At 43.0% G+C, this 25,525-nt stretch overlaps 1 protein-coding gene across 3 annotated transcripts in view; it reads right to left on the bottom strand.

Moving 5' to 3' along the window:
- Positions 1–1,080: 1,080 nt before the first annotated feature.
- The window catches only part of SLAMF1 (signaling lymphocytic activation molecule family member 1), a 38,101-nt gene continuing 13,656 nt past the window's right edge, over positions 1,081–25,525 (bottom strand). The window contains exons 4-7 of one of the 3 annotated variants that reach the window (XM_074390230.1): positions 16,729–16,821; positions 13,259–13,332; positions 6,217–6,309; positions 1,081–4,505 (exon numbers count right to left, since the gene is read on the bottom strand). In XM_074390230.1, the coding sequence (XP_074246331.1) occupies positions 4,455–4,505; positions 6,217–6,309; positions 13,259–13,332; positions 16,729–16,821 (311 nt within the window). In that variant the 3' untranslated portion in view covers positions 1,081–4,454. Of the gene's footprint in view, positions 4,506–6,215; positions 6,310–13,110; positions 13,333–16,728; positions 16,822–25,525 lie in introns of those variants that run through there. The other 2 variants (XM_003937956.3, XR_012515184.1) reach the window with 2 other exon arrangements.

Genomic DNA, 25,525 nt, shown 5'->3' with positions numbered 1-25,525 from the left:
ATGTGAGGATGCAGCAAGTAGGCCCTCAAAAGATGCCAGCGCCTGAGTTTTAATTTCCCAGGCTCCAGAACTGTGAGAAAATAAGTTTCTATTCTTTATAAATTACCCAGTCTCAAGTCTTCTGTTATAGCAGCACAAATGGACTAAGAAACCTGAGGTCATCCCTAACACATGTCTGATTTTCCCACGGGACATATGCTAGGTTCTAGGAGTGCGTCAGAGTCTGGTGATCTAGACAGACGTCTTCTAAAAGCAGCATTAAATCTTTCACAGTCCTGCATACCGTGAAAGAGACGTCCTGTGTTCTTTGTATCTCCTGCTAGATGACAAGCTCAAACACTTAGTGGGAACTTAGTAACTATTTGTTGAATGAGTGAAGCATTGAGTAGAACTAGAAGCCTTCTGTGAAATAAACTTAGTACAGTTAACCTTGCAGAGCCTGTCATCAATTCACATTGGCCTCCCTATCTCCTTTCAGCATGTAAGAGCTGAAAACCAGCCACGGTTTCAGCCAGTCTGTGATGGTCCACATCCTGTAGATACAAGGGAGTGGCAGGGACGCTAGGCTTGGTGGCTTGTGTTGCTATATCACCCTCTCGTGGCTGGTGTGTGGAACTCATTACAAAATCCTTCGTGTGGTATAATCTCTAAGGTGGTAAGCTCTCAACCCAGATCCCATTTTGGTTTCAGGTTAGATTTGGGCATCAGTATTTTTTAAAGTTACCCAGGTAATTCTAACATTTAGGTAACCTTGGGTGTTACTGGCAGATTTGGGCCATGCTTAAATGACCAGGTGGCCACCTTTGGTAGATCGACTTCTTGGTATATAGAAACGTATTTAGTCCTCTCAAAGCTCACCAGGGGGCCAGCATATCTCCAGATCAGTGGTTCTCAACTGGGGGAGATTTCGCCAAGCAGGGGACATTTGGCGTTTGGAGATACTTGATTGTCACAATCAAGGACAGGGCACGTGCTATGGCATCCAGTGGGCAGAGGCCAGGGGTGCTGTTAAACACCCTACAGTGCACAAGACAGCCCCGCAAGAAAAATTTATCCAACTCCAAATGTCAATAGTGCCGCAGTTGAGAATCCCTGCTCTAGATTTTGTCCACAGGGGGAATCTGGTGGACTTCGCGGAAGGGAATTACTCTGGAAGTGACAAAAATTAAACAATCCTTTCAACACAGGTCTCCATGTGGAGGGTGCTTCCTGATCTTTTGCGAAGGGGATGCCAAGCTAACCCTTGTCCACCCCCAGGAAAGGGACAACCTCACATCCTATCTGATCAAATCTGCCTCCTTCAGCATTTCATAACCGTAACATGGAGACGCAAGGCCAACAAACATGTCATGCCATACTACTGCGTTATAAATCCTTTAGGAGACACAAGACGAAAGTGCCATTTCCTTGATGGACTGGCTGTAATTTATTTATTTTCAAAAAGTAGAACAATAAACTTCAAAAGAAGAATCAATTCACAGTAGCTTCTCAGCCAGCACACACCACCCCCTGTAACAATCACATCCCCGCTGTGTGACTGGAGGAAGCGTCCTGAAGAGCCTGGGGCTGTGCCCAGTTGTATTTCAGAACATCAGTCCCTTCAAACCGAGAATGGGTGTGTTCCTCCTGACTTCTCTAGAATTCAGACGTGCTTGGTCAAAAGAAAACAACATTAGAGGGGAAACACGGGGAAAACAGACTGAAATTTCAATTTTATTATTTTAAGCCTGAAGAAAAGGCGAGCTCCCGCTTGCCACTCACCACTCCCACAGTGCCATTTGGGGCAACGAGAGAGTGGTGAGTGTATCACCAAAACGGGTTGTTTTCCCACTTTGTAACCATGGTCCAGGGGTGAGAGGCATAATGCCACTGCTGACAGGTGCCCCAAAGACTCCTTTCCCAGTGAGGTCTTGATGGACTGGCTGTAATTTATTCATTTTCAAAAATTAGAAATATAAACTTCAGAAGAAGAATCAATTTGCAGTAGCTTCTCAGCCAGCACACACCACCCCCCGTGAAGGGCGGTTCTCGAGGTTTTGAGCCCAGGGGTTCAGGAAACTTAGAAGTGATAGCCTCTTGTTTACCCTTTGTTTCTGCCTTTCCGTCAGGTAGAATTCAGCTGCTGGAAAAACCCAAATGTCGGGAGCTGAGCTTCTAGAGCAATCTGAGTTGTAGTAGAGGAATTAGCGCTCATAACCCCGGGGTTTACAAATCTTCATTAGCAGCACCACAGTCTTGAGCGTAGACAGCGAATGAGGCTAAGGTTATACAAGGGTGGCGTAGTGGCTAATTGTGAACCTTTTTTGTCTGCCTACCACCTGAATCCCACTTCTATTATTTCTAAATTCCCTAATTCATAAGAAGTCAAAGTGGAAAATGCCAGATATTCAATTCCCAACCTCCCTTGGAGATAGGACATGGACGTGTGACCTAGGATTGGCCAATCAATCCCAGGCTTTGAATTATAAGCTAGAGATGAAAAGATAAAGAAGGGACCCTGGAGAATTCATTTTCATGGCAGACAGTGCAGCAGTAACAGTACTATCCAGTTTCCAAGTCCAGCAGAGATAGTGAGGCAGTGGTAGAGTCTGTGCCTAGTGCTGGGGACGGTGGCTGTCCAAGGACAGGATCGCCATCCCTGGGCTCGTTTTGTAATTTTGGCTGTGGACCCAGCCATAGCCTCGTCTCCTCTTTTCCTCCTCACTTTCAAAGCATGGTTTTACAGAACCTTCTAGCAGTTACTGGACACAGTATCTTTTCAATACAGCTAGTGCTCGACTTAACGACCACGGTCGGGACCGTGGAACCGTCGTAACACTATTTGGCCGTAAGTTGAGTAGGCTATATGTACAGTTGAAATTGTGCACGTGGAGACGGTAGTGCTGCCGGAAGCTGGTCCGCACTGTCGTATGCCCAGCTGGGCAACGTTTGCGCTGCCAGACGCAGAGAAGTCGTGGCTAGCGACTGTGATCATAAAGTCGAATGGTCGTTAAGTTGCATAGGTTGTAAGTCGATCAACACGTGTAGGTTCCTTTTCTACATAAAAAAGCCAAAGCCAGTTTCTGTTGATTGCAACTAAGAACTCTATTACAGAAGCTGGTACCAGAAAATGAGTTAGGCTAAGCAACAGGTTTACAATGTGAATGGACCACATAGAGGAGATGCGATATAAGGAATAAGGACCTGAGTTTTGAGCTGGGAAGTTGGTGCCCCTTATTATGCAATGGTACAATAGTGGCTATTTCTTACAGTACTCGCCAAGTTTATATAAGAACCAATAAGAAAAGGAAGGGCTTAAATTGAAGACAGCCTGTCTGAAAACAGAGAGTAGGAAGAATATAGGACTTTACTAAAAGAGGCTCTTTCTGCTTGTAGCCTGCAAAATAAGTTATTGAGCATTCAGTGATTGGAAGCTCTTAGACCAAAATAATTTAATTTTCTACTAGAAGATACATTTCATGAGAGGAGACGTATGCAGGGAGTAGAAAGTGCCTAAGAAAGACCTTGACCTCCAGTACCCCTTGAAGCCCTGGATATAAAATATGTTCAGAACCTGGTCATAGAGAGTCTTAGCTGAGGCTCCAGGTTTGCGGTTCAAGGGAATAAACAGAGAACTGGGATTTAAACGTCATTTTGAGAAGTGACAAATCACCCTGAAACAAGTTCCTCTGAGTGTTCCAAGTTCCTTTGTAACAGCACCACCAAACGTGTTACTTTTTCCCTAAAAACTGATTACCATTTGCACAGAACTGTACTTTTAAGGCTCTTACATGGCTTCCAGTCCACTGTTCAAAACTCAGAGATCTCAAAAATCATTCTTTCTGTTTATTGACCCTTTAGCTTCTGGATTTTGCAAATAAAATAATGATATTCTTAGCTTCTTTTATACAATAATATCAGAGTGTTTATACACATAATAAGAAATTCACCCTTCATCCTCTATTCACTCTTTATCCTGAGAGAGAAACTGAGGCACAGAGGCTTGATCAGGTCTGCAAGTGATCATGACCAGCTCCCAGAACAAAGTAAAGACAGCCAAAATGTAAACTTTTCCAGACTTCGTGCCTGGTGGTCCGCTGTCTGAGATAGGTACTCAGATGGCTTTCAGTCTTTGGTTATTATTATCCAATTCCAGCCAAGAGCAAGATGCCCAAAGTCTGAACTCACATCACTACCCATTTCATCTGCCACAACACAAGGATGCAGAGCTGTTATCAAGTACTTCTCTGTTCTGCGCCTGCAGCCACTGCAGAGCAAGCTGAATTCTTGGGCAGCCTCACTTCCTTGTTCATTTCACAGATGCATGTGGAAGAAACATCACCAGGGTATTGATCCAAGAAGGGTACAGAGGTATAGCATGTCTGTCAGAGGAAACTCCGGCCCGGGGCCAAGTTCAGTGTTCGTTTTGGTTTTTCCATTTTCCTTCAGAAAGTCCCTTTGTTGGGTCGTGGATGTCAGCTCTCTGGAAGTGTCACACTAGCATAGACTGTGATGGAATTTGTTTCCTGGGGACAAAACAAAAGTCTGTGAGTGGAGGGACTGGATACTCACTTCACAGGATGCAAATGAAGACGGTGCCGCTGAGGAAAAGGAAAGGGTCTAAGCGATCACGTTGCATGTTGACGTGTGCAGGGTCTGTCACAGACAGGGCCTTGCTGGGGCAGCACCTGGGTTCCCACACTGCTTCCCCACCTGCAACAAGGGCCACAGCTCCCTTCCAAGCACAAGCAGGCCATCACGGGGAGCACAATATGAGGATCGGCACTCAGGGCTCTGTCTCCCTCTTTGCCCTCTCCCCTTCCATTCTCTTGTAAGGAAAACCATTTCTTTTGCTGTTGGGCAGCGTCACAATCTGGGGAAGCCAAGAGAGTTGTAAATTATTGAGTTTTTAAAAAGCCTAGTGGGACTCAAAGGGAGAGGAGAAAAGAGATATTGGCAGGAGAGAGGAAGGGAGGGGAGAAGAGGATTATGTGCAAAGATTTCTCACAGGGTAAGGAAAGTCCAAGAAACAAAGAGAAGAGAATGGGGAATTTAAGAGGTTTTGCCATAACATGTTAAGTATAGCATACTGCTTGTGTCCTTAAGTAGACCTCAGTAAAAAATCTATATTATTTTGAAGATTTTGAAGTCCAGTTTATAGTTTTACTTCCCTCTTGGCTATGACAATGTACTGAGAATGGACCTCAAGTTGAAGATCTATTTTATCTTGAAATAGGACAACTGCCCAGGCATTTCTGGGTGTGTGTGCAGTAGGAGCACTGAAGAAGGTGGCTGCAGGCATTTGTGTGATCTTTGTGCCTCTATAATCCTGGGCTCTCTTCTGAAAAGCCCAAGTGGAGCAAAGATTTCAGCCCAAAATGTATTTCTGCTCATTCAATAAAGGAAAGATTTCTGTCCGAAGTAAACTTAGTCCCTGCTGATCTTGCCATAGGGTAGAACAGGCAAGTCTCATTTTCAGCTGCACCTCATATTCTCTTCTAGGCTTTACACCTATGCAGAGATCCAACCCTAAATATTCTGATTAAATGGGGCCGGGCAGAGTCTAGGCATGAGAATTTTTACAAAGCTTCCCTGGTGATTCTGTTTTGTAGCTGGAGTTGAGATCTCCTGGACTTTAACTGCTGTTCTTAAACTTGAGGGTGTCTCAGAATTACCTGAGGTGTGGGTTTTTTTTTTAAATATGTAGGTCTCTGTCTACTCTCCATAGACATTTTCATTTAACAGAATTCTAGGTGGAAGGCCCCAGGAATCTTTATTTTTAACAAGCATGCTGGCTGGTTCTGATGTGGTCCTTGGACAACTCTCGGAGAAACACTGGCCAGTAGGGAGTCAGCGGTGGCCCCGTGTGCGCGGGTGTTGGGGGTTTCATGGAAACTGGAAAGCCAAGGCCACGGCGACTCCTTGCTGCCTGCATGCTGCGGCCTACCTTCCCCAGTCCAGCAGTCATCATTCTGTTTCATTTAATTTGTTTTTAAAGTTTTCTCTTTTTTTTAACTTTTATTTTAAGTTCAGGTGTACACGTACAGGTTGGTTACATAGGTAAACCTGTGTCATGGGAATTTGTTGTACACATTATTTTGTCACCCAGATATTAAGCCTAGTACCATTAGCCATTTTTCCTAATCCTCTCCCTCCTCCCACCTAAACAAATCCCCCTTCCTTTCCCCTCCTCCATGTATTCCCTCTCTACAGAGAGTAGGCAGAGAAATGCCTCACCTGGACAGACTCTGGGACAGGTTCTGTGGCAGCAACGTAAATGGTGGTGCAAGGGTCCTGAGCTGGGAAGGAGTCAAGTTTCTTCTGAAGAGGCTACAAGAGAAGCGAATAATGCAGATTAGCTAAATAGAGAGAGCTGGTTCTCACCCAACTCTCCGATGGAGAAGCACAGACTCAAGAAGCCTTGAGGCCGGGCACGATGGCTCACGCCTGTAATCCCAGCACTTTGGGAGGCCGAGACGGGTGGATCATGAGGTCAACAGATCGAGACCATCCTGGTCAACATGGTGAAACCCCATCTCTACTAAAAATACAAAAAGTTATCTGGGCATGGTGGCGCGCGCCTGTAATCCCAGCTACTCAGGAGGCTGAGGCAGGAGAATTGCCTGAACCCAGGAGGCGGAGGTTGCGGTGAGCCGAGATCGCGCCATTGCACTCCAGCCTGGGTAACAAGAGTGAAACTCCGTCTCAAAAAAAAAAAAAGAAGAAGAAGAAGAAGAAGCCTTGAAGCAGAAAGTTCCTTCAAGTCATTTGGCCCAACCTCCTTCCCACATGTGAATTCTCCCCCAGATTCCCTAGAACTCAATTTCCCAGGCTTTGCTTGGACTCCCCAAGTGGCGTCTTGGAGCACGCAACTTCCCAAGGCAGCCTCATCCATTGTTAATGCTTCCCAGATGTTTTAAATGTCTTCCTCACAAGAAACTGAAATTGATGTGGCTCTTACAGAGGCAGCTGGAGGGGACAGAATAGTTACAGAATTTAGTCTGCCTCACTCATGTCACTGGCTACATAGAGAGTTCTTGCATCCCACCCTGCCATTCCTGTTCTTCCTCCTCCTCACATATGTCTTCTCATTTGCCTCAGAACCAGTCTGTGTGCTAAATACTGTTGTTACTCACACTTCACCGATGACAAAGCTACAGCTTGGGAAGATCGAGTGTTTTCTTAACGTGCACATGCAAGAAGTGTCAAAGCCAGGAGCCCCCCGCCTTAAGCTCTTTTAACTTAAAGTGCATGTCCTTTCTATCACTATTCTTCTTTGGTCACCTCAACTTATAGTGACCTAGCCCATACCTAAATTCGTCAGGAATTTAAGTTCTGATTTACACATTATGGCATTCTAATTCATCATATAAACAGAATCAAGGACCAAAAAAAAAAACAAATCCAAGGACAAAAACTACATGATTATCTCAATAGATGCAGAAAAGGCCTTTGATAAAATTCAACACCCCTTCATGGAAGAACTCTCAGTAAACTAGGTATTGATGGAATGTACCTCAAAATTATAAGCGCTGTTTATGACAAACCCACAGCTAATATCATACTGAATGGGCAAAAGCCCTCACAAGACAAGGATGCCCTCTCATCACTCCTATTCAACACAGTATTGGAAGTTCTAGCCAGGGCAATCAGGCAAGAGAAAGAAATAAAGGATATTCAAATAGGAAGAGAGGAAGTCAAATTCGCTGCAGATAACATGATTGTATATTTAGAAAACCCTGTTGTCTCAACCTAAAATCTCCTTATGCTGATAAGCAACTTTAGCAAAGTTTCAAGACACAAAATCAATGTGCAAAAATCACAAGCATTCCTATACACCAATAATAGACAAATAGAGAGCCAAATCATGAGTGAACTCCCATTCACAATTGCTACAAAGAGAATAAAATATCCAGGAATATAACTTACGAGGGATGTGAAGGACCTCGTCACGGACAACTACAAACCACTGCTCAAGGAAATAAGAGAGGACACAAACAAATGGAAAAACATTCCATGCTCATGGATAGGAAGAATCAACATTGTGACAATGGCCATACTGCCCAAAGTAATTTATAGATTCAGTGCTGTCCCCATCAAGCTGCCATTGACTTTCTTCAAAGAATTAGATAAAACTACTTTTAACTTCATATGGAACCAAAAATGGGCCCATATAGCCAGGACAATTCTAAGCAAAAAGAACAAAGCTGGAGGCATCATGCTCCCTGACTTCAAACTATACTACACGCCTACAGCATGGTACTGGTACCAAAACAAATACATAGACCAATGGAACAGAACAGAGGCCTCATAAATAATGACATACATCTACAACCATCTGATCTTTGGCAAACCTGACAAAAACAAGCAATGGGGAAAGGATTCCCTATTTAATGAACGATGTTGGGAAAACTGGCTAGCCATATGCAGGAAACAGAAACTGGACCCCTTCCTCATCTTATACAAAAATTAACTCAAGATGGATTAAAGACTTGAACGTTTGTAAGAACTAAAACCGTAACAACCCTAGAAGAAAACCTAGGCAATACTATTCAGGACATAGGCATGGGTGAAGATTTCATGACTAAAACACTAAAAGCAATGGCAACAAATGCCAAAATTGACAAATGAGATCTCATTAAACTAAAGAGCTTCTGCATAGCAAAAGAAACTATCATTAGAGTGAACAGGCAGCCTACAGAATGGGAGAAAAATTTTGCAATCTATCCATCTGACAAAGGACTAATATCTAGAATCTACAAAGAACTTAAATTTACAAGAAAAAAAACAACCCCATCAAAAAGTGGGCAAAGGATATGAACAGAAACTTCTCAAAAGAAGACATTTATGTGGCCAAAAAACATGAAAAAAAAAGTTCATCATCATCAGTTATTAGAGAAATGCAAATAAAACCACAGTTAGATACCATCTCATGCTAATTAGAATGGCGATTATTAAAAAGTCAGGAAACAACAGATGCTGAAGAGGATGTGGAGAAATAGGAACACTTTTACACTGTTGGTGGGAGTGTAAATTAGCTCAACCATTGTGGAAGACAGTGTGGCAATTCCTCAAGGATCTAGAACTAGAAATACCATTTGACCCAGCAAGTCCATTACTGGGTATATACCCAAAGGATTATAAATTATTCTACTATAAGGACACCTGAACACGTATGTTTATTGCAACACTATTCACAATAGCAAAGACTTGGAATCAACTCAAATGCCCATCAATGATAGGCTGGATAAAGAAAATGTGGCACATATACACCATGGAATACTATGCAGCCATTAAAAAAGATGAGTTCATGTCCTTTGCAGGGACATGGATGAACCTGGAAACCATCGTTCTCGGGAAACTAACACAAGAGCAGAAAATTGAACACCACCTGTTCTTACTCATAAATGGGAGTTGAACAAGGGAACACATGAACACAGGGAAGGGAAGCATCACACACTGGGGCCTATCGGGGGTGGGGAGCTAGAGAGAAACAGCATTAGGAGAAATACTTAATGTAGATGATGGCTTGATGGGTGCAGGAAACCACCATGGCATGTGTATACTTATGTAACAAATCTGCACATTCTGCATGTGTATCTCAGAACTTAAAATACAATAAAATCTTTGTTTTAAAGGCATTACAAAAAAAAAGAATTACAGGCAAATTTCATTCAGAAACATAAGTGGAAAACAAAACTCTTAACAAAGTGTTAGCAAATAAAATCCGGTAACACTTACAAAGGATTACTAAACTGGTCTACAACAAAATTAAGACCTTCTCTTTATCAATAGGTATCTCTAAGAAATTCAAAGGCAAGCCATGGGTGAAGGTATTTGCTAACATACCCCCGAAAGGGCACATATCCAAAATATATGAAAAGCATATACTAGCCCATAAAAGAAAGACTTAAACCTCAAAGGAAAATGAGCAAAAAATCAAATGGGCACTTTAAGAAAGATAATTTTAATATGGCGAATAAACATATGAAAAGTTATTCAACTTCCTTAATAATTAGAGAGATATAGCAAAAGCATAATAAGGCACATCCAAGAGTAGGACTAAAATTAGACTGCTAGTAGCAAGTTTTCATTAGAATGCAGAGCAGTTGAGGCCAGGCACAGTGGCTCACACCTGTAATCCCAGCACTTTGGGAGGCTGAGACAGGCAGATCACCTGAGATCAGAAGTTTGAGACCAGCCTAGCCAACATGGTGAAACTCTGTCTCTACTAAAAATACGAAAATAAGCCAGGTGTGGTGGTGTGCATCTGTAATCCCAGCTACTTGGGAGGCTGAGACAGGAGAATGGCTTAAACCAGGAGGCAGGGGTTACAGTGAGCTGAGATCACTCCACTGCACTCCAACCTAGGCAACAGAGGGAGATTCTGTCTCAAAGAAAAAAAAAAAAAAGAATGCATAGCAATTGAGATGCTCATATGTAGCTGATAGAAAAGCAAATGGAAAAACAGTTTGACCTTATCTAGTCAATTTGAAGATATGCATACCCTATGATTCAGTAATTCTACTCCTAGGTATATACCCAGCAAAAATATGTGTACATGTCCAATTAACAGCTTGCATATGAATTTCACAGCAGCAACTTTCATAATAGCCTCAAACTGGAAATAACCCACATGTCCATCAATAGTCAACTGGATAAATAAACTCTAGTATATTCACACGTTTATGTTTTATGAAGCAATGAAAAAGAATGCATTATATCTAAATTCAAAGACATGTATGAATCTCATGAAGATAATATTGAGCAAAATAAATCAGACACCAGAGAGAAAAGAATAAAAAATTCTATTTTTATAAAGGTCAAAACATAAGAAAAGGAAAACTAAACTGTATTTCTAGAAGTCAGGATAGTAGTTATGTTCTGGGAAGAGAGAGGAAGTAATGATTGGGAAGTGGCACAAGAGGCCTTCAGGAAGTATGAGCAATGTTCTATTCTTTGATCTGTATGGTGGTTTTGTGGTATTAGAAGACTCAATACTGAGGCCGGGCACAGTGGCTCATATAATCCCAGCACTTTGAGAGGCTGAGGTGGCCCGATCACTTGAGGTCAGGAGTTTGAGATCAACTAGGCCCACATGGTGAAACTAAAGATACAAAAATTAGCCAGGCATGGTGGCAGATGCCTGTAATATCAGCTATTGGGAGGCTGAGGCAGGAGAATCACTTGAACCCAGGAGGCAGAGGAGGTCACAGTGTGCAGTGAGCTGAGATCACACCACTGCACTCTAGCTTGGGTGACAGAGCAAGACTCTGTCTCAAAAAAAAAAAAAAAAAAAAGGCTCAATACTGAAAGACACAATTTCTCCTCATATAGATCTGTAGATTCAATGCAATCCTAATAAATTTTTTTCTTTTCATGGTACTTGATAAGTTGATTCTAAAATACATGTGAAAGTACAAAGGAACAAGAATAGCCAAAAACTCTTACAGAAAAACAAATTAGGGCCGGACGCGGTGTCTCACGCCTGTAATCCCAGCACTTTGGAAGGCCGAGGCGGGTGGATCATGAGGTCAAGAGATGGAGACCATCCTGGTCAACATGGTGAAACCCCGTCTCTACTAAAAATACAAAACATTAGCTGGGTGTGGTGGCGCGTGCCTGTAATCCCAGCTACTCAGGAGGCTGAGGCAGGAGAATTGCCTGAACCCAGGAGGCAGAGGTTGCGGTGAGCCGAGATCGTGCCATTGCATTCCAGCCTGGGTAACAAGAGCGAAACTCCGTCTCAAAAAAGAAAAGAAAAGAAAAGAAAAACAAATTAGGAAGACTTGCTTTACCAAATATCAAGACAGGCCCTTATTGGTATTCATTGAGCTGACATTTATGTCTTGTGTACTGTTTTGGTCAGAGTTGATCCTGACTCAGGAGTGGGCATGCATGAGAAAGAGAGAGAGAGAGAGAGAGAGAGAGAGAGTGTGTGTGTGTGTAAAATGGAGGGGAGAACTCAAAGTGTGATCAGAAGCAGCTGGAGGTAGCAGAGGAGGTGCAAGTTAGTCCCCACAAGTGTCTGCAAAGTTAGACGTGCCTGCCCAGCACTCTCCTAAGTGCTATAGTAGCTACAAATAGAGCAGAGAACAGACTCGGGTCCTCAAAGACTTTCAGTCTTGCAGGTCAGCTCAGACTCAAATGTTGAACTGGGAGGACAGTCCTGAACTGACAAATGCCACTGGATTTTAAATTTCATTTCATTCAAATTAATTTAAATTTAAAAAGCTACCATGTGGGTAGTGACTACCATGTGTCATTCTTCACAGTAAAAAACAGGGATGCTAGCAGCATAGAATAGAGTAGTGAGGGAAGACACCACGGTAAAGATGAACCTGGTTACCTAAATATGCAGATGAGAGCATGGATGAAAAGGGTTACTCTTGGGATTCTCATCTATTTAAATGGAGTTTGGTCGAGAGGGAAGGATGAAGCAGGGTTCTGTAATAAACCCTCCAGGCCACTAGGGGACAGCAGAAATAAGAACTTTGTCCAAGATCCACCTCTTGGTTCTCAGAAGTGCATTTGCTGTCATTTGATGCAATTTTCTAAGATACTAATAAAAACTGTCTTTACCTTCACATCTTTTACTCAAGAATGTGCCTCTCCCTACACCTTAAATGGCCAGATTCTGGCCTAAGCATTACCAAGAATTGCCTTCATGTTGAAAAACTACGGTGTCTCTACATCTAACCACAATTGTTTAGCATCTCTAGCTCTTCCTTCTAGCATATCTGCTCTCAACTTCACCAGGGGCCCAGTTTTTCTATTCTTCACTTCTGAGTCTGATGATCGCTCTATCACAGTTTTGCTTTCTTCCATCTCCAGCCTATGTATCATCTTTCATCTCTTTAACCACACTCTAGCCAAAATTTTGAAGACCCTACCTCCCTTGTCACTTCCAACATGTCACACAATAGCTTTTCCAAACCTTCTCCTCTCTCCTCAAGCCTGCACTCTTTTCCCTAGAGGGAATAATTGAGTAACATGGAACCCTGGACTCCTGGAATACCAGAGCTGGAAAGAGTCATACAGCATGTATTTCCAGCTTCGTCATTTTTTTTTGCTATGAAGAAACATAATCAGAAAATTATCGCATTATTTCAAAAACTGAGGTTTAGTAACCTTTAGGAGAGCTCTTGTTCTTGAATCCTGTTCCCTACTTTCCTCTGTTCTGGACGGAAAACTGTGAATGTCAAACAGGCAAGGTAGACTGGCCAGGAATCCCATGGGAAACATGACAGGTTCATCTCAAACAACGTGTAGAACTTACACCTGGTTTCTGGACTTGGGCATAGATCGTAAGGTTTTTTTTTTCTGTTGTTGTCTGGTAACGGTCCGTTTTACCTAGTGAAAAGAAACCATAATGGTTATCTTCCTCTGGTCCCCAGCAGGAGCTTCCTACTCAGACCTGTCTGGTCTTTACTCTCCTTTGCACACTCACTTTCCCCAAGAGTGCCATAGAAACAAAGCCCTGAGTCCCAAACCCCCTGCACATGTGGTCTTAGGTTAGTTACTTGATCTCTCTAGGCCTATCTGTGAAATGGGATTTGAAATACCTGCCTCATGGGGCTGTTGTGATAATTAAATGAGATACCACTTGTGAAGTGTTTAGAGCATTGCCTGGCACATAACAAATGCCCAATATGCATTAGGTGTTATTCTCATTGGTGTACCATTCAATTATTTTAATCTCTGTTGCTCAATGAGCATATCTGGTTTTCCAATAGGCTTCTAAGTTCTTTGAGGGCAGGGCTAATTATTTATACTTCTTTTGTATTTTCCAGCTGGTAGTATGTTGCTTCACTCGCAGCTTTCTCGCCTCCCTATTTCTGGGGGAATCGATGTGTGGGGGATGCGGATGGGGGGACATATAGCAAGGATGTTCCACCTGGGACTATTTGGAAAATAAAGCAACAATGTCATTCTGTTGCCCACCATCTGGATATTTTGCTCAGGGCCTAGGGTCTCTGGAAATTAATAAGTTACAGAACATTTTAATTTTTAGCCAATTTTTAAAAGTTTCTTTTTAAATAGTAGGAGTAATTTATTCTCACCATAAAATAAAAATTGTGAAGAAAAGTATAAAGTAAAAAGTATTAAGTCCCCATTCCCCATTAACCAACTCAATTTTATTCCCAAAAGAAACCTTTTTTTTTTTTCAATACCTGTGAAAAGAAGGGGTGGAGGGAGAGGAAAAGAAGAAACCACTTTTTAAAGTTTGATGTATATCCCTGTAGATCAGCTCTGTGCAACAAGCATGTTGGCCAGGCTGATCTCTATTCCCATAAGAGAGGAAGGGAAGGGCCCGGTCTGTATGTGGTAAGCATGGTACAATGTGCTGTGTGATGGTGCAAGTCTTGGGGAGGAAATGTTGGCCAGCCACTGATAAAGTTCCAAGAATTCAAGGAAAGTCAACAGGGGGTTTTTTGTGTGTGTGGGTATGAGCATGGTGTGCCTAGTGGTTTCAACTTCACTTTTTTGGTCAGAGTTGATCCTGAGGCATGTGTGTGTGTGTGTGTGTGTGTGTGTGTGTGTGTGTGTGTGTGTAAAATGGAGGCAAGGACTCAAGAAGCAGTCGGAGGTAGCAAAGGGGGTGCATGTTAGTCCCCATGAGTGTTTGCAAAGTTAGACATGCCTGCCCAGTATTCTCTCAGGTGCTGTGGTGGCTACAAACAGAGTAGAGAACAGACTCCAGTCCTCAAAGACTTTCAGTCTTGCAGTCAGCTCAGACTCAAATGTCAAATTGGGAGGACAGACCTAAATGGTTAGACAGATGGAAAAGGTGAGGTTGATTGTTGTTACTTAAAAGTACATTGGACCAAGATAATTTCGTCTCAGATTATTTTCCCCATTGCAAGAACAGGTTTTCAGGAGCAAGCTCAACTCAGCTCCAAGTCAGCAAGGTCTTAGGCTCTAATGAAAAAGTCTTGGCCTTAGAATTAGGACATTTACATTCTAGCCATCATTAGCTGTGTGGCATAAATCAGGTCATTTCAATGGATCTCTTCTCTTACCATAACAGTAAAATGAGAGTATAGAGTATCTAATATCCTTTTCAGCTCTTACCTGAAGCATAAAGTCTTACGTTACCATGATTTCAAATACTTTAAACCTGTTCTAGGTATTGTTTACAGATGCTTCCAGTGCAGCCCTCTCCTGGGCATAACACTTAAACATTGGTGTTTTAACTCACCTACACTAAGAGATTTGTCTGTCTATGTATGTATCTATCTATCTAACACTCATCCATGGGAACCACTGTGTGTAGTGTTTTCTGTGCCTTGATGCTAGTCTCCATAACAATACCATGAAGTACATAAATTTTCCCTGTTTTGCAGATGAGAAGTTAAGTCATTTGACTACACAGCTTGTCAGTAGCAAAACTTGCATTTGAATGTAAGTTTGTCTAATGCCCATACCCACATTCTTAATCAGTGTATTCTCCTGGACATCAAACTGCCCAAGAGTCCATTGAAAAGCTTTCAGAGTCAGTCTGCATTCTGAAGATTGTATCATTAAAAGCTGCCAACAGAAGTTCTTGTGCAAGGTTTTGTGGAAACTATGGCAACTAAATATACATTTTACCACAAGTGTGAGGCAGAGTTTTTTGTGTTGCTAACTTACAAGGGACAAACGCTGACTAGAGATGAGGTGAGGATGGGTATATGTGTCGGGGAAGGTAGTGGGGAATTGTGGGGTGGGGCACACTATTCCCTTAGAGCACAACCATGTGATGAGCCAAGTGTAGTTGAAGAAAGTGTATGGGATAGGATCCCAGCAACTTTGCTAGGTAGGTTAATGCGGATAAGTTCAGTTCAGTTTTCTCATCCAGGGTATCTCACTGTTCCCTTATCACAAGCTAAATGTGATTGCCCCACCTGCAGCCCCATAGGCTGTCAACATAATTTCTATCTGAATCACCCATCCCTCCTCCCTGGCTAACTCTTAGATGGAGGAAATGAGACATAAGTAGTTTGCTGTGCTATGATCTAGATTTTTTTAAATATAAGCAAAACCAACATCAGAGTGCCGAGGTAAGGGCTTTTCTAAGAAGGTTACTTGTAGATGATATTGATCTACTTGAGAATGAAATCAGTCATCAAGTTGGTGGTATGAGGATCAAGTTCTATCCTTACCATGGGAAGGCAGCCGGGGCATCTGTCCTGGTCTGGGTCAGGACATTTTGATTCCAGTGTGGATTGGTAGTAGTCAGGGTGGTTGAAGAGAGCACAAAGCCCTGAGATATTGAGTCACAGGGAAATTTGGAGGAGAGGACAGGGGATGGGACCTCTAGGTGCTTAAACTGCAGGGGAATGATTGTGCCTTACTGGTTTCGTTTTAATCTGGGTGACTTTGTGGATGAGATCCAAGAATTTTCTGAATTTTGTTCTCAGTGAATACTCTTAAACCTCTTGTACACTTCTTCAGCATCCTGTATTTACCTTGTCGGCTGTGCTAGTCACACTGAACTGAAATTATCTGAATAATGTCACTCACATTAGAAACCTGTGGCTCTTCTATTTCTCTCCATAGCCTAGTAGAGGGGATCAAGACATGTTGAATTAGACTGAATTCTAATTCGATTAGAATTAGGAGCCAGGATATGTTTATCTAGTATTTTTGCAAAGGTGGCCCCATGCAGAAAGCCGAAGTGATGACAGCAAGTCCGAGCCTGTGGCAAGAGGTTCCCCGCTTATCACAAAGAGTGTGATCAGAATGTCTTTATTGCCAGACACCTACCTCTTCTTCTCAGCAGCATTATTGCAATCATGATGAGAATAATGATGACACCCGCTAATAACAGCCAAGCATACACTGGCCATATATTTGTCTCTGAAACAACAAAAAAAAAAAGTCAAAGAGCAATCTCAAAAGTATTCTGAGTTTTAAAACATCCTACATGAAGTCAGATAAAGGAGCCTCCTGTTCTATTTCTGCATTCTCTCCCAAGGGAGACGTTTGTTTTCATGATTTTAGAGATCAGCTTTAGACCACTGAAGATTCTTATGTCTGTTTTCGTATTCTTATTTCTCTCTATATACTTTCACATTCTTAGTTTCATCAAGATTTTTCTATCCAAATGCTTTATTTTTAACTCAACTACCACATGTCTAAAATTAAATTTATCTTCATCTCTCCTAAGTCAATCTCTCTGCCCAGTTTCTCTATCTTAAGATTTCTAATGTGTCCTGTATCCATTCTGAGTAAAGAGAACATAATGGTTCCATGTGCCATCCCTGTGAATTCACATTACTTTCTTGAGACACTGGCAGAAAGAAAGATCTACTTTTCTTTTTAAGCGATAAACATAATAATGCTATTGTTGTCCTTTTATGCAAATAACTGTGTTAAACCCAGCAGACCTGAACTGAAAGGAAAGTATTTAGTCTTTCCTCTAAATCATCTTCATGTTTAAAATTAGCCTGAGAACTATTCGCCAAGGCTTGAAATCAGACAGACAACTTTCATTGCTTTCTCTCCTTTACCCACTTTACCAAATCCTTTTGGACCAGGAGCAACACTTGGAAAAACAGTGAATGAGAACTATTGCCCCAAGATATGTAGCTCAGTAAGATAGTAATAAACAATTATTCAGCACTGCAATGGGGCATATATTGTTAGTGCACCGTGTGTACTAACATTTAATCCTCACAGTAATCTTACAAGGTGGGTACACTCACTACTCCCATTTTGCAGAGAAGGAAAACAGTCTGGAGAACCTCAATAACTAGAGCTTGGTTTAGGAGTAGAAATGTGGCTGAATACTAAAGACAGACTTCTTGTAGAGCCAAAAAGACTTACGGGCTTGGGAAAAGTTATACCAGCGTATGAACAGCGGGGACCAACCTGAAGCACTAGGGTTCTAAGTGGAGCATTCACACTAAGGTTCTAAACAGAGGAACACCAGATAACATTAACGTGTAAGGGACACTTATAAGAATGATTGTGGAATAAGCCTGCTTGTTGTTGAACCTATGATGAATTTGTGGGGCAGAAACTGAAAAAGAAAAAAGTGGGTTCCAAAGGAACAGAATCATGGTGGACACAACCAGGTATTTACAGAGTTGACCAAAGATACAGACAATCTCAATGAATTCGTAAAAGGCATCGTACCAAGATCCAAGGGGGCCTTCACCATGATAGCTGACCACAAGTTTCCTTCTGAGTTTGAAAAGAGCCTCTCTTTTTCTCCTTAGGCCTTTCATACATCAAATCAGCCCTAGGAATCTTACTGAACTGACTTTGCAAACACCTTGGTTATGAATTCTATTCCCTAAAGTAAATATTTTAATTCTGGTACCAGCTTCAACAGCCATATGCTCTGATTGAAAAAAAAAAAAGTTAGGGAGCAGGCAGAGAGTTCTGAATTTGTATAAAGCATGACATTTCTAATCATTGCTGATGCTAGAGAGGGAGCAGTCCTACTCTGAGTGACTTATGGTCACTGAGAACCCTGTGCAGGAGTGTGTGTGTGTTTGTGTGTGTGTGTGTGTGTGTGTGTGTGTGTATGATTGATCCATTCAAGGTTTATGATATCAACATCAGGAACCACTGGAGAAATTACTCAAACACCAGGATAAGAAGCAAAGCCAGTAGCCTGAACTTTGTGTTTCATCAGCCTGTGGAACTGATCCAGCAAACTATTATAGCAGCACTTACTATTCTGAGACTAGTTCCTCTTTCTTCTTCTATCATAGATATTTTGAGAACTTCTAATGTAACAGTCGATTTGAGAAGAAATACCCCTGCCATTTATATTATTTTAAAAGATATTATTTCTCTCCAATTTCATTTGAGATTAGAAAAAATAAAACCAACAGAAAAGTACTACCTTGGAAGTGGAAAATAACACGATGAAAGTGCGTCAGTAACGCCTGGCGAGTCAGCCTCCTCTCCCTCACACCCGGTGCTGGTTGCTCTGCTGCCCACCAACTCACAGAAACTAATGATGACTGGACGCAGCACCAAGGCTTCAGGACATGATGATGCCAGCCCTCTCTATCTTTCTAGGGTCTCAGGAGGATGAAAGATATCTGCCACCTTTGTCCTAAGACAAGCTTCTGCCAGTCCATCTAGATCTGAGACACAAGTTGGCCACGGTCCTGGAAGATATTTTATAAGCCCTAATTTTTTTCCTAAATCTTTGAATACAAATATGAACCATAGACTTTTTTTTTAACCTCAAGGGGACTATAGTATAGTGCTTATTTCATCCAACCCACTACTTTTATTTTGAGGACACTTAGACTCAGACAGGAGTATCTAGAGCCACAGAAAAAGTCGGTGACAGCTGGATGAGATGAGAACTGTAGATTTTTTGGTTTGTGTTTTAGCCTCTAGAGATGGGGTCCCCATAAAGAAGGCACTGGTAATGTCAAAGCCCTTTTGACTCAAATCTTTTGAGTCAAAAGCCCTCTGAGCAGCCAACCCATCCTTCACCATCCTCTACCCAACACATGCTCATCCCTGGCCCCAGGCTCCACCCCACACTCTCCTTCCAGCCTTGATGCCCAGGCCAATCTTACTTTCTCTGTGTTACCTTTCCTGGCCATCCCAGCTCTTGTTCTTCCCTCTCCCTTGAACTCCTGCAGCACCAGCACCTGTGGTTTATGTCAGGTATCTTAGAACCTGAACTTTGGCAACATCGTCTTTACCATGGAGACCATTTTCAGTGATAGTATTTGGAGCCAGATAGATAGGTTCAAATTCTGGGTCTACCACTTGATAGCTCTGTGACTATAGATACACTACTCACATCCTCTGTGGCTTCCATTTTCTCATCTGTCAAACGAGCATAATAAGTTCACAGCGTTGTTCTGAGAAACCCACGCAGTAATGTTCGGAAAGTGCCCAGAGCAATGTCTGGAATCCTTCCTGTGGTCAATAAACATCAATTACGTCCTTAGCCTCAAGTCTCCAACTAATTGTTAGGTTCTAGGAGACCAGAGACCATCTCTTACACTTCTTTTGCAGCTGTCTTAGTACTCAGTTCATAGTAGAGTCTCAGTAAATTCTTGCTGATGGATTGGAAAGACAAGAAAATGAGTTTGATCTCAAGTCCAAAGGAGTCTCTTCACTGGTGTCTGGAGATGCTTCGGCCCCATCTCTTCTTACTTATGGCTTAGTTTCCCCATCTGTATAGTAGGCTGAAGTATTTGTACACTTGGTGCTCATGCATTTGTTGCTATTCCCTAATTATGATATTTACATGGAAATCAAATATCAGAGACCACATGCTCTTAGGAATTTGAATAAATATGAAAAAGGTGCTACTATTACAGCTTGCTGGGGTCAAGCTGCACATGATTTCTGTAATTTCTGGGAGTAATTTTCTCGTGGTTCTCTAAGTTTTTGCTCCTATAGCTCCTCTTGCTCTATTCTGTGCTGTCTTGGGTGCAAGGTTCAGTCCCTTCACCAGGGATATGGTTTGGCTGCACCCCCACCCAAATCTCAGCTTGAATTGTGATAATCCCCATGTGTCAAGGGTGGGGTCAGGTGGAGATAACTGGATCATGAGGTGGTTTCCCCCATGCTGTTTGTTCTTTTGGTAGCAAATAAGTCTCAGATCTGATGGTTTCATACGTGGGAGTTTCCCTGCACAAGCTCTCTTGCCTGCTGCCATGCAAGATGTGATTGTCTTCCTCATTCACCGTCAGCCACGATTGAGAGGCCTCCCCAGCCATGTGGAACCAAGAGCCAATTAAGCCTCTTTCTTTATAAATCACCCAGTCTCAGGTATGTCTTTATTGGCAGCGTGAGAACAGACTAATACAACCAGTTTCCACAAACAAACAAACAAAAATTTTTAAACCTACACCAAGAATCTTGTGGGTTTAAGTCCTCTACTGAAGATTGGAGGGTCCCAGGGAGCAAATTCCACTGTGAACCAGGCAGATTCATCACCTAGCAGGCCCAGACCCTCTCTTTCTCTTCCCATTTCTGCACAAGCATCATCTTCCTTCTTTCTCATACCGAACCATCCAACCCACACGCAGATTCCCCGGGGGTCTCCACCTGCCTTCCGGCATTCATTAAGGTACTATCCTAAATAAACACGGTTCCTTTTCAAAGAGGAATTCTAGTAGCAGTGCCTTGATTATAATACGTCTTTAAATATTATCTTTTTCTACCTAGTAAGATACAGAAGTCCCACTTCCATTGCAAGTTCCGTGAAGGTAGGCCCTGCACATTATTCTTTAGTTGTGTCCTCCATTCTGCCCGAAACAATACAGGGCAGCAGGTCACTCAATATGCACTTGATGAACTAAGTTAAATTAGAATCCACAAAAATGGATCTGGAAAAAGACTGCTATGTACTTTTTTGTTTAAAAATTACCAGAAGGAATGCAGGATGGCCTGCTGAATGGCCCAAGGCAGGAATCAAAGCAAAGGAGCAGTAACCCACTTGGCTTATACGCTACAATAACAAGATGGAGCCAGGAGGCAAGTGTGTGTGTGTGCCATCAGCGCGACACCTGTGCTCCCATTTTCAAACCACCATTTCCTGTGGCAGAAGCTCCAGCTCTTCCTCTCTTTGCTCAGTCATGTGGTGAGGCCTCTCTGGATGGTGATGCTGAGAAATCAGAATTGTCCTGGGGTCCACAAGCTCCTGTCTCCTTCGTTCACAAAGAGATGCTACCTGAGCATTTTTGAACCAGAGGTTTGGAATTCCCCCCACTCCCAAAGCTCTTAGAGGCGGCTGAGCACGCTGGTCAAGAACTCACATGCCATTTGAGAAGAATACTTAGCTCGAGTCTCCACCTGGGGCCCTTCCACTATTGGCTGTGGTTTAAACATGATAACTTAGCACTCAGTCATACCTCCAAGCAAAAAGCTAGAGAGCTTTTTTTTTTTGTCTCTGAATGTCTGTTGTCACAGAAACACAAAAGCGTGTCTCTCTCTCAAGTCCCCAAATCTTATTTTTTTTTTTTTAAGGAAGATGAAGAAGAAAATGAAAAAGAATCTGAGAAACAAATGTAGTTTACCCAGGAGATACTGCGACGTTAGCGTAACGGTGGGAGCGTGCCGGAGCTCCTTCCTGCCTTTCATGTGGTTCTGTCAGCAAGGTTCCATCTTCAAGATACACATTCTTGTTGGTGGCAGTTTCCATTCAGAATTGGGGGTGGGGAAGGATGCTCATGAACCATTTGCTAATTTAAGGTCTGGGACCATACAAGTAAACATTTTTCCAGAGCTCACAGCTTCCAGAAAAAATCACTTTCAACCTGCCTATCCCACCCGGCATCGCAGAAGCTACCGGTTGTGCTCGAATGTGATTTCTCTCATGCTTTCATGGTAACACGAGTCTTGTCTGGGTATAGGCTGCCTAGCTAGGAAAGACGTGTCTCAGCTTCCCTTGTGGTGGGTGTGGCAACACGACCAGGCTCTGAGCCGTGGGAAGTTTCCAGGCTTCTTCTTTCCACCACTGTTAGGCTCGCTAAATTTCGAAGACCCTGGAAAGAGACCTGTCTTTGTGCTTGGAACATCTAAGTGACTCTGAAACAATGGGAACTCCCTATTTGAAGAAATGACCTTGTTAGAGAGGGGAAGCCTCCGGAGCTCACTGGGAGGTGCCAGCCTTTTCTTTCACTGAGTTAACTCAGACATGCTGAGCCAGCGTTGTGCTCATCTACTGAAAAAGATTCTCTTCAAGATGAGCTTCTAGGGGCATTGCTTTTTAGATTCCTTCATTCTGGCACAACCATATCTATTTCAGAATACAGTCATTGAGGATGGCAGCAAGTCACACACTGTCCAGAGCTGACCCCCATCCACTGGCTTCACATGACCTAGCCAGAGTACTACACGGCTCCCTAGGTTTTGGACTTTGCTATAAAGATGCTTCATTGTGATAGACATTAAAACACTGAAATGGGGATTGGAACAAAGACGAATATATGACCTGGACAAATGTCACTTGAAGAAAAAGCTTTCAAGGAACATAGACATTTTTGCACTGTTTAACAGTCCTGTCAGGAGACAGTGCTGACATCACATTGCATTCCGTCTCATCACATCATTAACCACAGGGAGGTTTTCATTAATGAAAATGAAAAATGTCTTAAAATCACTGTCCTGATGACAGATGGTGAAGCAACTTCTAATAAACCCTCAGACCCCCACCCTCTCATCCCAAGGCTGGAATTTCCCTTTGTGTGCGCTGGAAAAAAAGTTTTTAACTGACAGTTGCTGCTTCAGCTCAGGTCTCATCAGTTCTGATGGATGACTGCAATCATGGCCCCCAGAAGGCAGTTCCCCTTTCTTCCCCTTCTTCTCTGCCCCAGTCTGTTCTCTACACCACTGGATTTTCTCTTTGAAAAGCAAGATTGGCTGGGCGCGGTGGCTCAAGCCTGTAATCCCAGCACTCTGGGAGGCCGAGGCGGGTGGATCACAAGGTCGAGAGATCGAGACCAACCTGGTCAACATGGTGAAACCCCGTCTCTACTAAAAATACAAAAAATTAGCTGGGCATGGTGGCGCGTGCCTGTAATCCCAGCTATTCAGGAGGCTGAGGCAGGAGAGTTGCCTGAACCCAGGAGGCGGAGGTTGCGGTGAGCCGAGATGGCGCCATTGCACTCCAGCCTGGGTAACAAGAGTGAAACTCCGTCTCAAAAAAAAAGAAGAGGAAATGTGGACACACAAAGAGACACCGGGAAAAAGAGAGAGGAGAGAGAGAGACCGGGGTGTGAGCACACGAAGGAGAGACCAGGTGTGGACACAGTGAGAAGGTGGCCATATGTACGCTGAGGAGAGAGGCATCAGAAGAAACCAAACCTGCCAACACCTCAAACTTCCAGCCTCCCAAACTGGGAGAAAATTTAATTTTTGTTATTTAAACCACCCAATCCGTTGTACTTTATTATAGCAGCCCTAGCAAACTAAGAGAGGTGGCCCTAATCCAATGTGACTGGTGTCCTTAGAAGAAGGCGAAATACACAGAAACACACACAGTGGGAAGATGATGTGAAGAGACAAGCAGAAGACAGCCATTTGCAAGCCAGGGAGAGGGACCTAGGAGAGATCCTTCTCTCACAGCCCTCGGAGAAAAACAATCCTGCGGGCACCTTGACTTTAGACTTCTGGCCTCTAGGGCCGAGAGCCAATACGTTTTGAAGGTTGAAGCCACTCGGTCCTTTGTGCGAGTAACTAGTCAGTGTGTGGCCCTTTGTTACAGCAGCCTTAGCAAACCCGTACACAGTGGCAAGCCTCTATTTGCGTTCTTATTCACACACACACACACACACACACACCAAACACACAGACACACAGACACACACACACACACACCAAACACACAGACACACAGACACACACACACACAGACACACACACACACACACAGACACACTGAATCAAGGACTGTCGACTCTGGGAGGGACTTCGCTTGTTCGCCCTTTTCATTTTACAGAGGACGAAACAGAGAACCAAGAGAGAGAAACGGCTGGACAGTTCTCTTAATTGACAGGGCCCCTCCTGTGGTACCAGGTTTCTGCTGCTTCCTGTCCCACCGCTCCTCGCAAGACCCTGCTTCCTACTCAGTAAATCTGGTTCCCACTGGTGTATATTTGGTCCTCAGAGTGGCTGGATGGGTAAGCGCATCTTCACGTGTTTTCTCAGAACGTCCTGAGCCAAGTGTCCTTCGTGTAAGCTTCATGGCCCACCAACACTTTGGTATGCACTGACTAAATTCTTTTTAAACTACATCGAAGAGTATGAAGAAAGTTCTGCCCGTTTTTTGGGATAGGCCAGGGTAAAATCTTCAGTGTCCTGTCTTTGCACTCTTATAGTGCAGCTATACCCAGAGAGGGCTGTGCTGAGGTAAGGGCTACTGCTTCCTCATTTAAATTTTAAAAATACATTGTAGTTGTGTAGTCTTTATAATAAAAATTACACTTTCATTATGGTTTATAAGGCATTTGAGGTGCATTATCAATACCTATAAGGCTTCCAGAATCGGACAGCCTAGCTCCATCACTTGCTCTGTGTGTGACCTTACATAACCTTTCTATAGCTTTGTTTCCTCATCTGTGAAGTGGGATATTAATACTGTTCATATTATTTTGTTTCTGTGAGGATTGACTGAGATACCACATAACTGGCACTTAGTAAACCATAATGACTCACCAGCTGTTATTTACAGATGAAGAATCTAAATTTCAGAGGAGTTGAGGGACTTACCCTTGTAAGCAGAGAGGGCAGCACTGGCTCTAGAACTTCCGGAGCCACATTCTGTAAGCCACCCCCTATGCTGCACTGCGTGCTTGTCCTGCCAGCACCTTCTAAATGGCTGTGGGTGGGGAGAGCACTCTGAACTGGGGATTAGCCTCTGAATGTGGTTTGTATGCAAGGTGGGCAAGCAGCCAGACACAGCCAGTAAGTGAACAGATTGGGGACTCTGGCTATGAAATGGCTGGGGAAGAAACATAAGCAGTGGGTTAGACTCACTAAAGCACTCCCAGGTGCACACAGGAGGCCAGGTGGGATTTCCCAGCAGTCTATCTGGAAATACTCCAGGAGAGTCTCTGTGACAGGCAGT

Source organism: Saimiri boliviensis, chromosome 19 (assembly GCF_048565385.1).
Source record: "Saimiri boliviensis isolate mSaiBol1 chromosome 19, mSaiBol1.pri, whole genome shotgun sequence".
NCBI classification, from domain to species: Eukaryota; Metazoa; Chordata; class Mammalia; order Primates; family Cebidae; genus Saimiri; species Saimiri boliviensis.
Note: the sequence above shows the minus strand (reverse complement) of the source record. Positions and strands in the feature narration are given on the sequence as shown.